Genomic DNA, 13,664 nt, shown 5'->3' with positions numbered 1-13,664 from the left:
GGAGGGCAGAGCTGAAAGAAACTTTACAGTAACTGTGTTAGAGAAGTGTAGCTTAATTAGTGAGTTACTCTGGCTTCCGTGCTCTTGCACCTACAATTAGATTGAGATAGCACTAAAGAAGAAGAAGAAGAAGAAGAAGAAGAAGAAGAAGAAGAGAAAAAGAAAAAAGGAAAGAACGTAGGAATCTTTTTCCTCTGTTCCACCCGTCCCTAAGCTCTGGCACTGACCTTTTACAAAAGTCCCTTTGCCATCTTTAGGGGCTCAGAGCCCTGCTCTTCTCCTGCTATGAACACCGGGTTAACTCCATGCAGACCAGTGTGGTTCTGCAGCCTTAGACTACACTCCTAGCCCCAAGTGCCAACCCAAGACAACCACTCACCGTGTAGGTACTGGGGTCATCATGATGCCTCTGAGTGATGAAATTATAAACAATCCTTTTGTCTTTTTGGTACTTTATTTTTCTAATTCTCTACAATTTTCTATTATTCAGAAAAAATAATCCAATAGCCAATAATAAAGTAGTCTGAGAACTAACAATAATGTTTAAGAAACATTTTGCACCATGGAAGCATCAACGGAAAGAGTCCAAACGCAGCCCGCCAAGTTGACTGCTTTGAGACACCAGAATCTTTTATGTCCATCAGCTCAAGGGGACTTGTTTAAAAACCTGCCCCCTTACTCTGCCAGATACCAGCTAGAAGATAGCACAGAAGCCAACCTGGCTGGTATGCACCAATGACTTCTAAATATGGTGAAATCGCCTCTTGATTCATCATATTGCCCTGGAAAGGGCTGGATTTGTCCACTGGGATGGTTGGCCCCTAGGGGAGGAGGAACACTTTCAGAAAAGCAGCTTCCCTTTAGTTGCAAGAATCAACCAAATAGCCCACACAAACCACACCAAAGATGACCGGAGTGTATTTTCTTCTCGCTCCTTCCCCTCAGATACTTAAAAAACAATTAACACTCTCAGAATAAGCCAGGGGAAGACAGAGTCCATGCCTCTGGGTGATGGGCTTGATGTCATTACTTTGAGTCTGACTCAGGTAGGCAGCTTTAGGGACCTAAGCAGCACATCCCCCGTTGAATCAGAACAACCACACGTGGTTCATTTCACACCTCTTATCATGACTGTGGAGGACTGTTAAGAGGTAGGGCCTATACTCAAGAATTTCAGGATATCGCCTTCCCTGACCAAAGGAAAGGCAAGCACTGTCAGGTGGAACCACACACCCCAACAAGAGAATATGCCAGAATGGGCTCCGAGGGTGGCATACGGACATGTGAACAAGGAAGGCTTTGTCTTGGCTGGGTGATGCTGAGTCTTCTTGACTTTGTGATCCCTGAAGCTGAAAGGATGTAAATTGTTGAAAGGCAGAGGGTTTCAGGAGGATTGAAGCTGGAATAGGCACATTTAAAAAGGTTTTAGATTTCAATGCCGGGAAGCCACGGACCTCCTTCTGAAGCCCACAGCCACAACAAATGAGGAAGGGGTTTGCTTGGAGAGTATGAGCCTCTCCAGAGACAAATTCCTTAACTATTTTAATTGATTGACTATTTTAAGTTGATGCAGAAGGAAAGAGGAAGGGAGCAAGGAGGAAAATGAAACATAAAGAAACCAAAGCTCCCAAAATGGGGAGAGAAAGAAATAGGACCTCTTTCCAGGCAGACACCTCACTTGTCTGAATCCCCAATCTCATAGGGTAAGGAAGGAAATGAAAGCTGAAAGCCCCATGCTTAAGGCTAATTCACATGGAGCTCAAAACACATACATGGTCATAGACCTTGCATGCACACCGGTAAGGAATCTGAACTTCACCTGGGGGCGGGGCTGGGACTTTTATGAAGCTGCCGACCCTAAATCCCATCAGTAGGTTGGGTTCCACTTTGATTTGGAGCTAGCAGAGGCTCTCTTTTCCTTCCCCCACCCCCCTTCCCTTCTTTTTCAGCCATACCAGAGCCTCACTAATAGCGTGGGGACGGCGGGTCTTAACTTGGATCCCTACACTGGAGGGATTGAGCCCCTCCCCGGCCTCCGCCTCCCCGGTCCCCCACCCCTGGGCAAGGATTTGCCATCTGTATGGGGCTTTATTGGCCCCAAGCAGGATCAGACCTCAGAGTGTATCTGTTCCTATCTGGCCCCGCTACCAAAGAAGTAGCTCAAAGCTTCTGTTCTACTGATGGCAAGTTAAGCCCAGGTGGTTTACTTCTTTCTTAGGAGTCTCTTAACATTTCAGGAAGGCTTCAAAGGGACACAATAAGCTGTATTAAGGGTCGATCACAAAGATTAGTAGCTGGAAAGAGTGGATGATCCATTTATGGCAAGCATGGGATAAAAAAAAAAAGAAGGTATAAATAGTCACAGGTCAGCGAGGCAGTGTCCTCAAACACAGTTACTCAAGAAAAGTTTAAATGACTGATAGCAAGTGGCCCCTTGTAGAATTTCTTTCTCCATTTTCCTGCACCTGGGAAACAGCTGGTCACAGACAGGCCCTCTGCTCCAGACGCTCGTGGACACCTGCCTCTCCCTGCTCAGTAGAGCCCACTCAAGATGCTTGGAAGGAAGACACGAAGCCTCTCAATCTGGGATGCTTCTCACTTTTCCCTCAAGCCCTAGCATGCCTTTCCTTTAAGGGGGAAATCTAGCTTTCCAAGAAAAAGAAATTTGTAATTCTGTATACAATAGAAAAGTTAGGGTTTTCCAAAAATGATTTCTCTTCTCATAGAATTAATCCTTTATTTAAAAAAAATCCTTTGAAGCCCAATTGGAAGAGAATAGCGTTTCCTGCTCCACACCTCACCCCTCATCTCTCAGCATACCCATACAAGGGGCACACGCACATGAGACCTTTTGCAGAAGCTGACCAGTGTCGCTGGGAAGGAAGCCTTGAGTAGCACACCCACAACCGTGTCCAGGTACATACTGACAAAAACACACAGAAAATGCACCAGGGAGCTACACATATACAGAGACCCACATTCAGGCCCATTCATGCACATGGGATGTCTTAACTGGATGTGAATCACACACACACAGTCAAAAAGAGCAGATGAGGGGACAGGCAGGACTCGTAGCCTGGCGGATGGAAGAGGGAGAGGTGGTTAGTAGATGAGAAGTGGGGACTGGTAGGAAGACAGATCAGGAGACAGGTCGATGAAACAGGTACATGGGTGGGAAAGAAGGCTGTTGAGCTGTTGGCAAAGCGCCCAAAGCATATCTATTTGTGAAGCAACTGAATTCTCAGCTACATGGTTGACCCATGGCTGTACAGCTCGGGGATTCACTCCTTGCCTCCCTGGGGCTGCTCAGCCCCAGCAGGGTCACTGAGGTGACTGTCAGCTGCTCCTGCCCACTCTTCCCGGCAGACTCTTGTCCCTACAGCTTCCACAACTCTGGCTGACATGGTAGTTCGCCGACACCTGCAGGGCCAGTGTGCTCGAACGAGCCTGAGACGTCGGGCTGGATTTATGCCACCTCTGTTTGGGGGCTAGCCACTAAGATGGCTATTTGGGGATGCATGGCCTTGAATACCAAGAGGGAAAGGAAGAAGATGGAAAGAGTCCGGAGTTCGCCATTAATTTACACAATATCATACAAACTTGAGCCCACGGAGCATGGAGATGCTCTCTCTGCACGTGACCCATTTTCTTTCATCTGTACAGAGGTCGCCCCCAGGAGAGGGGTGGATGTCCAGTGACAAAGGACAGCTTCCATGATGGGGAGTGAAGATCTGGTTTGGTACGTACTTGTACAACAGCAACAGAGGCAATGTTCCTTCTCCCTCCTGAACCATGTTCCCCCTCTTCTCTCACGGCTTTGTGCCCAGCTTTGTCTTGAACTTCCAGATTTAGAGGACTAAATCCCGTGGCATCCCAGAACTGTGTTGTGAAGGACCACCGGGCCCTCTGCCCAGTGATTTTGTTCTCAGTTCTGCCCTCTGGGAATTTCAGCTGCACTACAAATAATAGAAAAAATGCAACACAAACAATAAAACCCCACACTCAGAAAACACCCACCACACGTACACACTCCAGGGATCTGAAACTACAGAATGGGCACCCACACTGGCCTGCCCCTCATTATTCCTCCTAGGTCTCGGGACTCCGCCCTGGCCCATGAAACCACCACAAACGATAGAGACAACAGTCATAATGAAGTCTTTCCATTTTAAAAGGTGAAAAGGAAAAAAGGAAACCACCAAAAGTAGTCTCACACATACACACACACACACACACACACACACGCACGCACGCACGCACACGCACACATCACAGCATTACTCCAAGGCTCCAATCTGCCCAGGGAGTGCAGGTGGGGTCGGGGGTAGGGCGGCCTCTTGTTTAACTGGATGTAAGGCAGCTGGAAGGTAAGACTGGGTTTTCTGAGCATCCACTGAAGTGTCCTTTTATTGACGTGGATCTTGCCCCTCAGCACGTTGTTCTCTCCCCCTTCCCACCTCTGTAACTTTGTCCAAAAGTTTGGCAACAAAGAGAAAACTTCCTTCTCAGTCTGTTTTCTCTTCCACTTCTTGTGTGTTGCTGGTGGGCCAGGAAGGGAATCAGAACAGGACGATCAGGAGAAGTGATCTGCAAATGATGTCAAAGATGTGGTTACATTCTATGAACTAAGGGCTTTGTTTCTCTGCAACACGATCGGCGTTGGGGTGGTGTCCTCACGGCTGGCCCAATGGATGGTACCTCCTTCTCTACATCCGTGCCGCTTCAGACCACTGGCACTGTCTCTTCCCAGCCCACCACCCCATCCTCGTGAGTGATGGGATCAGGACGCTATCACAAGTGGTGATGTTCGCTCTGTCTTCAAAAAACCGTGGAGCCAAAAGTTAAGAAATGATGGAAGAGCCACGTGACGGGGACGCTTTCCCCATCTCAGTGATGAGGCAACACAAAGTCCGACGAGATGCGGGTGCCTGAGCCAACTCAACTCTACCTTGGCACTGGCATCATCTTGAGTTAGTTTTGTTTTATATATGTATATTATATATATATTTATATATATATATATATGTATGGGTTTGTTTTTTTAGCACACTGTCCCATTCTCGGGTCTGGATTTAGGGCAGTTGGTCCTCGGGACAGGTTGGACAGAAGGGGCCAAGGTACAGAAGAATCCCGAGATTAGTGTGAGGCCCAGGCCCCCCCATGCACAGAACATGGACCATCCGTATCCATGGCTGATGTCATCGGGGAGTCCATACAGGTAGCGTGGGTAGCGTGACAGCTCAAAGTTGATTCCAGCCACACAGGTGCACAGTGATATGATGCAGAAAGTTCCTGGAGGGCAAGGCAAGGAACATGGGGTGGGGTGGGGTGAGGGAGAGGGAAAGGGAAGAGGGAAAGGGGAGAGAGAGGGAGAGAGAAAGAGAGAAGTGAGGTTGACAGCATTTTTCAATTTTCTTGAGTAGGCAAGGTAAAAAGACGCAGATATAAGCCACCAAGATCCGTAGCTGGAAATATTCACGGAGAGGAGAAAAGTGTCAAGAGATCATGGCTTCCTCACTCCCCAATAATTGCCCGGTCTTGGAACAACTTGGGAAGTCTTGCCTGTGGGAAAATACTAAATAAGCTTCGCAGTAGAGTCTCATGTGGGGTATGGTGAGGCAAAAGAGTATTCAACTCATTTTTCTAAAGCATTGAAAATTCACCGTCTTTCTTGGGAGACACAGAAAACACACCCCACCCTCCCACCCGCTACTTATTTACAGAGAAAAACAACGTCTATTCTTTCCTATATAAAACATTCCTAGACGACATTGGGTTTTCCTTTAACCCATTCACCAACAAGTCACCCCAATCCTGGGAGCCCTTTTCCTTTTCCTATAAGACAGCATCTCCCAAAGTTGGAACACCGACCCTCTGAGATATTCCTTTACAAAGGGGTAGCAGAGTCAAAACCTCTCGGAAACTCTGTATGTGACTTCTCACCACGAAGATGTATAACCCACGGTAGCATAAGCTCATGCATCTAACCTAGTCTTATGAGTATTTGACAGACTTAATGATGGGAACTCCTCTTTTTAAAAAATTACTCCTGGGGCGCCTGGGTGGCTCAGTCGGTTAAGTGGCTGACTTTAACTCAGGTCATGATCTCACGGTCCGTGAGTTCGAGCCCCGCGTCGGGTTCTGTGCTGACAGCTCAGAGCCTGGAGCCTGTTTCAGATTCTGTGTCTCCCTCTCTCTGACCCTCCCCCGTTCATGCTCTGTCTCTCTCTGTCTCAAAAATAAATAAATGTTAAAAAAAATTTAAAAAATAAAAAATTACTCCTACTAACCTTCAATGGGAAGGCTGCTATAAGAGAGAAAATGTTACAAAAATGTTATAAAAATTAAAAATTTTTTAACCATTGGAGATATGTGGCAAACCCAAAATGAGTTCAAGAGCTTTTCTTGGAGCACCTGGGGGGCTTGGGTGGTTAAATGGTTAAGCGTCTGACTCTTGGTTTCGGCTCAGGTCATGGTTTGTGAGTTCAATCCCTGCGTCAGGCTCTGAGCTGCCAGTGCAGAGCCTGCTTGGGATTCTCTCCCCCAGGCCTTCCCCCATTCTCTCTCTTTCTCACTCTCAAAATAAATAAACTTAAAAAAAAAAGGTTTTCTCGATATTGGCTGCGTCTCACGTTTCTTCTGTCAGCAACTGATATGACGGCAATGGCCTGTGAAGTTTGAGAAGGCTGGGTTGGGTCAGTAGAAGAAAGAAAAGGGAGAAGCATATTTTTTAGGGGGCGGGGACAAGAGGAGGGGCATTATATTTATATTTATTATGAGACCTCTTGCTTCCTGATGGCCAAGTTTCCTTAAGATCCAACTTTTTTCCTCCAGGCCTCAGGCCCATGAGCTTATGATAATTTCAGCGGTCATAGTGACAGTCGCTGTACCTAACATTTATTAAGTGTGTGTGCTAGGAACTGTGTTGAGTGCTTAAACACATATGGAAACTTTAATTCTCTAAATAAATCTATGCAGGTCACATTATTATCCCTATTTTGTCTCTGTCCCTATTTGATGGAAGAAATCGAGGCTCAGAGAGGTTAAGCCATCGGTCTAAAATCACACAGCTAGTAACTGGTGGACCTGGGCTATAAGCTCAGGCAGGCTAGTTCCTGAGTCTGTGGTCTTATCCTTCATGCTTAGATGGGTGCCGTACAAGGTGGGTCCCTCCTGTTGTGCACGTGGGTTCAAGATGAATTCTCTATCACTCAGTCTGGGATAGGGCAGTCTGGAGTCTTGGGTGGCTTATTAAAGCAGACTGCTAGGCCCTACCCCAGAGCTTCTGGTGAGTAGGTCTGGGTAGCACCTGAGAATTTAGACTTTTAACAAGCTCTTGGGTGATGCTGATGCTGCCAGTCCAGTGACTACACTTTGGGACCACTGAGTTAGAAAAAGGTTTTAGTAGAGAAAGACGAAACTTAATAGTCCAACATTCAGAGAACAGAGAAAAGAAGACAAACGGGCAATAAATGTGAAAAATGCCCAATTGTGCCAATAATCAGAGACTTGGAAAATAAAGACATAGTAACAGAAGATAATCGAATCGGTGGCGTTTGGGTTTTCGTCTTGTTTTTTAACGATTATTTCCAAACCTAGTGAGGAAGCAGCAAAACAGACCATCCCATAAACTCTGGGGGAGATGTAAGCTGGTGTTTCCTTACAGGAAAGTGATCCTCCAAATATTCATACATTTGACCTAGTGACTTCCTTCTAGATTAAGAAAGGAATCCCACCTGGGAACAAAGATTTAAATACAAAGATGTGCACGTGGCGAAGGGTGGCGCTGAGACGTGGCAGTTGGAGGGGCCAAAGTGAGCCTCAGATCCGCGGTGAACACTGCTTTTTGGGCTGAGAGGTCTGAACATTAGGCCGAGTGAAAGAAGGTGTTGAGGCACTTTGGTGGCTCCGATCTGCATTCCCAAAGACTGCAAAGGAGCCTGCTACAAGGACCTGGAAGAAGGGAGATGGGGGCTGGCGTGGAGGGAGGAGGGCGCAGTGAATACCTGTTCAGTGGACACTCCTTCTAGAGGCCACATAAAGTGATGTGTCAGGGGGGACCTGGGCTCAGGAGCCCCAGAAATAAAATGCGTGCATATGTGTGCCTGTGCAGTGTTTCTGTGTATGTATATGTGCATGCACGTGCATGCATTTGTGCACAGTGTGTGTATGGGATTGTGCACACGTGTGCATGTGTAGTGACAGCCACTATGTACAAACACGTGTGGCAGCATCATTACCTGGTAGAGCAGGGGTCCCAAACTTCAGGGAGTTGACAAAGCAACCCAGTCTCTCCTGCTGTGCACTGGGGCTCAGATGGAATTCTATGATAATATCTACACGGACTAGGTCTCACCTCGGTCCTGCTGAGTCGGCATGTCTTGGGGAAGAGGATGGGAAACTTTTGGTTCGTCAGGTGACTTCCGTTGACCAGGCTGGTGGGACCCTTGGGTTAGGGCAGAGGGCCTTTGTGTAACCTTGAGACAGAGCCAGGTGAGGGGAAGAGGAAAGGTGGTCCAGAAGGAAGGGGGCAGCCTGTGGGGCAGGGCCAACGAGAGGGTGACAACCTGGAAATGCAAGAACTAAAGAAAAGCTGGGTGTGACACCAGTTTCAAATAATCCAAATGCCAACAAACCAGAGCCGGCCTTCTGTGCCTCAAGAAGGCTTCTTTTACTGCCTGGCTTGCAAACCTGAGTGTGCACGGATACAATTTGCTAAAACTTAGATTAAGGACAGGAAAAGTGTGTGTGTGTGTGTGTGTGTGTGTGTGTGTGTGTGTGTGTGTGTGTGCGCACGCGCGCGCACGTGCATGCATGTGTGCTCAGTTCAAATCTGAGCTGCCGTTGAGATGGCGAGGCACTTGGAACCAGGGATCTGGAGCCTGATAGAAAGTTCTGAGCTAGAGATGTGGATTGAATCATCATCTTATAAACTGAAGCTCTGTGTGTGAGGAGGTCACCCACTGATTTTATATAAATCTACAAGATGCTGTAAAAAAGTGGAGACACTCCTTGTCATCAAAAGGTACACTATCCTCCCGATTAAATCCAGTGATTTGTTCTGGGGGAGAAGGTTGACCTCGAGTAGTTTTGATCTTCCTGAGTTGCCAGTAGCTGAAAAATGTTGATACGCGCTGTTTTAATGGTGTATTCTGCAAGTAGAGTGGACAGGACACAAAGGATGTGGTTGATACGTTGAGAGTAAAGAGCTTAGGTCTGTGTGGAGCTAATTACCAATTGGAAATGGCCCAGCCTGTGGATAGCATACATCTTGTTGGGTTACGTTAATGGAGTTAATAGGGGATCTTCTAGCCTTAACTTCCTATCCGCTCTTCTGTGACTTTGGAACCTTTTAAAATTTCTGTTTGTTAGTGCTTGTCCATATTGCCCTTGACGGGAGAAAACTTCTAGGGGTCTCACGAAAGAGGGCCCTTTGAGCCACCCATCTAAGCGACTTGTTAGGAAACTGTGTGTGAAAAAGAGAGAAGACTGGAAACAGGTTGTTTCCACATAAGGCTACTGTTTTCTGTTACAATCAAGAACTTAATCGTTTTTACATATCTCTGGACTTGTAAATTCAAATTTGAAAATGCGCATTAGTAATTACGAATGGATATTCACATGTATACGGCAGGTCCTCCATCAATGGACTGAATGAATGATATGCTGCCCTTGTTCCTCAGCCTAACAACAGACTTTGACAAACACCCACTGAGTCCCTTGAGTCCCAGAGAGTAGAGGAGATGGGGACAAAGGTGGCCGAGCACCCTAACTGTCCCAGTTTTCTCAGATGATGAACTAAACTCTCAGACCTGTAAACTGGCGACTAACTGGTGAGTGTAGGGTGCAGACCCCACCCCAGCCCCGCCACCCCCACAGCTCTCTGGGGTTCTCTGCAGAGTGAAGACAGATTCTGAAGCCTCCTGCTGGAAACCATGGATGGCAGTGGATAGGACGGCCTCCCCTCATTTACCCAAAGTACAGTGTGAGGTCCTCCCGTCCCCCACAGCAGTAGACTGGAGCCTCTGGGGCTAGGTCTCTTGAACGTGTCATTTTGTTCCTCATGAGCACTTATTGAGAGATAGGCGAGGATCCAAGAAATAATGCAGCGTCACATCTTCTTAGTAAACCCCCCCCCCCGCCCGTGGTTTGGGGTTTGGGCCTAATTCCAATCAGATTCCTAGACTAACTGCAGTCAGAATGGAGCAGTTAAATGAAAAGAACTTTGCCCCAAGCTCTTCCCTCTGGAGCCAGGCTCTGCTGTGTGCTCCAGACCTGGCTGTAAGAAACATCAGGTGGAAAGCAGGCCAGGGAGGCAGGGACAGTGCCCATATGATTGTCACGTCTCGGTGACGGCAGGCCTGGTGTGGGAGCGGGAGGGGGACATCCCTGTGGCTGTGGGCTCTGTGACGCAACACAGCTCATCAGCAAGTATTTGTTGAACTGTGTTTATGCTAGATGATAAAAAGGAGAATAAGATATGATCCCTGTTCTTAAGAATCTTTAAATCTAAACTAAAAGAGATTTTTTAAACAAGCTTCTCATCTAGTCGGCGATAGAATTGAGGATGCTGTGACCACAGAACCGGACCCAGAGGCTGCAGTTTAGAGCCAGCTCTGGGCCTCTACCTGCCCCCGCTTCCAGCAGGAAGATGGGGAGCGGAGCAGATGACTGTGAGGTACCCCCCCCACATCCAGCCATCTTTAGGAAGAGGAGGAATACCCAGTAGTGGGTGGTGAGGGTCAATCTCTGACAGAGACAATCAAGCTGGGCCAGGGAAGGTTTCCCAGGCAAAGAACAGAATTCCTGCAGGCAGTACACAGAAGTGGGGGGCCTCACCTCGTCTGGAGAGTGTCCCTCCTTTGCCCTCAGTGCCCTCCTGGCCCCGGGTCTCTATACAGAGATGACAAGGCAGGCCCGTGTGCCCCTGTCACAGAGCTTCTCACTTCCCAAATGCTCACTGCTCTAGCCTTGTCCAGCCTCCATCATTTCTCACGTGAGCGGCCGTAACAAGTCACTGCTATCTTGCCTTCTGTTCTTGCCCCCGTAGAGCAGCCAGTGATATTTTAAAAATGTAATCAAATCATAATTCTCTCCCAATAGCTTCCTATCACACTCAGAACACAAACCCAACTCCTTACCCTGACCATAGAACCTTATCTCAGTAGACCCTGCCTCCCCATCTGGCCTCATTTCTCACCTTGACCCCCACACTCTAGCCACAGAAAAGAGCATTCTGTGTCTCAAACTAGCTAACTGTCTACCCACCCCAGGGACTTTGCACTTGCTGTTCTCTCATCTGGGACGCCCTTTTTCTAGCTCTTCTCAGATCTCAAATGTCATCCCCTCAGAGAGATCCTCCCTGGCCTCCTTCTAAAATTGTGCCTCCCCAGTGGTTTTCCAGCTGTGCCCCATGGAGGTTCTCAGGAGAGGGAGAGGGAGTAGAAGAGGATCCAGCCCTCTCTCCTCTCTTTGGCCAGAATAGCCCCGCTTTGATGTGAGTCCATGTGAAATTCCATTTGAAGAAAGGAGTCCAGTGATTTCAGCATTTCTGAAAAGCACTGGGCTTATCCATTCACAAGGGGGCCTCAAGGTATGTCATTACAGGGACTAAGCTTTGGACAGCAAAGTCCGATGGCTGCCCCCGTAGTTGCAAGTCTATGCCTTTGGCGGCAGAAGCTAATAGGTCTCCGCTCTCATCGCTGCTGGCCCTGGAAGGGGCCTCCAACTCCTACTCAGCCCCGCCCTCCAGGCAGCCAGCCCCGACTCGCCAGCTGGTTGGAAGAGAAACGAACTCCAATTACCCCTCCCTGTGCCAGGACCCTCATTCGCAAGGACCCGGAGTTCAGGAAGTCCAGCTAGAAGAGAAGCCACCACCCTCTGGAACCCTGAGAGCCCGCGCTTGAAGACCCCCTGGCGTGGAGGGAACACTCTCCAGTCCCCTCTCGTGTCCCTATTTGCAAACCCCACCTGGAAAGGAGGGCCAACAGGTGGGAGGAACTACGTAAACATCATGTTCCTTCTGATTGTACAAACACACCACCTGTTTCTCTTTAATTTTTTTTTTCAACGTTTACTTATTTTTTTGGGGGGGGGGGACAGAGAGAGACAGAGCATGAACGGGGGAGGGGCAGAGAGAGGGAGACACAGAATCGGAAACAGGCTCCAGGCTCCGAGCCATCAGCCCAGAGCCTGACGCGGGGCTCAAACTCATGGACCGCGAGATCGTGACCTGGCTGAAGTCGGACGCTTAACCGACTGCGCCACCCAGGCGCCCCATGTTTCTCTTAATGACCGTTCCCACCTGAAGCCCCTTCAGGACTCACGACCACCCTGTAACCCCCGGCCCCGCCCTGGTCACACCTGCCTGTGTCCTGTCAGCCCCCGGCAGGCCGAGGACAGGGCCTGCTGCCCGCCCCGTCCCCCGTCCCCTTGGCTCCAGGCGCAGCTGAGACTCGAGTGGGGGCGAGGGAGGAGACGGCTTCCGCCCGGCCTGCCAACACCAAACACAGCTTCCCCATCCACCTCCTCCACATGGCTGCCATCTCTAATTAGCACTCCCTGCATTGCCAGATATTAGATTCCAGTCTCCCTGCACCCCGCCACCCAACCCTGAGCTTCAGTTTCTCTGTTGGACAACTTCGCCTTGCTTGACGTCTCTTCCCTGGGTCTCCGAGCTGCCTCTTGATCCCAGCTCCATGCCACCTGTCTGTCCCTCAGAGGGACTTCTCCTCCTCTCGTCTTTGTACACTCAAGGTTCCCAGCTCCCCTCTTCTGCCAAGTCCCTCCTTCCGGCAACTTCACCCTCGTCTCCAACTTCAGCCACCACCAGGACACGACCGATTCATAGGATTATGTGATATTACGTGACACCCTGTACTATGTCATTATGTGTCCCCAACCCCAGGGACACAGTATGGATGGTCAGGGTATTCCCTGGCTACAGGTTTCCAGCCCAAGTTCCTGTAAGCTCCTGACTTCTTTATTCTTTGGAAGCCTTGCTTCCCTGGTAGGGTGACCACCCATCCTAGTTTGCCTGGGAGTCGGCGGGGACGGGGGTGTGTCCCTGGAACGTGGGATTTTTATCCTCAAACCAGAAAGTCCTGGGCTCAGTGGGACACATCAGTCACCCTTCCTACAGGCTCCCTCACAGTCCTCCCCACTCAGGTGCCAATCAGTGATACTGCAGCAATGACACAAAGTAATCCTTGCTTGTCAATTCAGTTAGACATAATGCCTTCACCCAGCGCAAGGACGGAGACTCCGATGCCTGGAATGTGTTGCTAATGTTAAGAAACACCATGCTGGGATTGCATTGTTTGGGGTTGGGGGCTGGCAGCTAAGTCTGCCACCCTGAAATGTTGCCCAGGAACACTTAATCAGCAGCTCAATAATGGTCCCATCCCAGCACCACCTTAAAGTTCAATTATTTTTAAGCGGCTCTTCAGAGTTCTGGTGGAAGCTTCCTGCTTAGCGCACCCTGGAGCACGGATGGCAGGTGTGTAGGGTGTGACCTGGGCCTCCCTGTGTGGCGGCTGCTGTGTTAGCACACACGGGCAGGGAGGGGAGGACGTGTGTCTCTTCCTCCCTGTAGGGACGGTCAGAGATGTCACGGTAGTAATGCCACAGCAATGGACCTGTGTAGAAATAGCATCAAAACTGAG

General features: G+C 49.0%; 1 protein-coding gene across 1 annotated transcript in view; it reads right to left on the bottom strand.

Annotated features, from left to right (window-relative positions):
- Positions 1-2,720: 2,720 nt before the first annotated feature.
- The window catches only part of TMEM178B (transmembrane protein 178B), a 359,499-nt gene continuing 348,555 nt past the window's right edge, over positions 2,721-13,664 (bottom strand). The window contains exon 4 of the mRNA XM_003983112.6: positions 2,721-5,292. Within this exon, the coding sequence (XP_003983161.1) occupies positions 5,042-5,292 (251 nt within the window). The 3' untranslated portion in view covers positions 2,721-5,041. The remainder of the gene's footprint in view (positions 5,293-13,664) is intronic.

This window comes from Felis catus, chromosome A2 (assembly GCF_018350175.1).
Source record: "Felis catus isolate Fca126 chromosome A2, F.catus_Fca126_mat1.0, whole genome shotgun sequence".
In the NCBI taxonomy this organism is placed as follows: Eukaryota; Metazoa; Chordata; class Mammalia; order Carnivora; family Felidae; genus Felis; species Felis catus.
The sequence above is the reverse complement of the archived record's forward strand: the minus strand, read 5'-3'. Positions and strand labels throughout refer to the sequence as shown.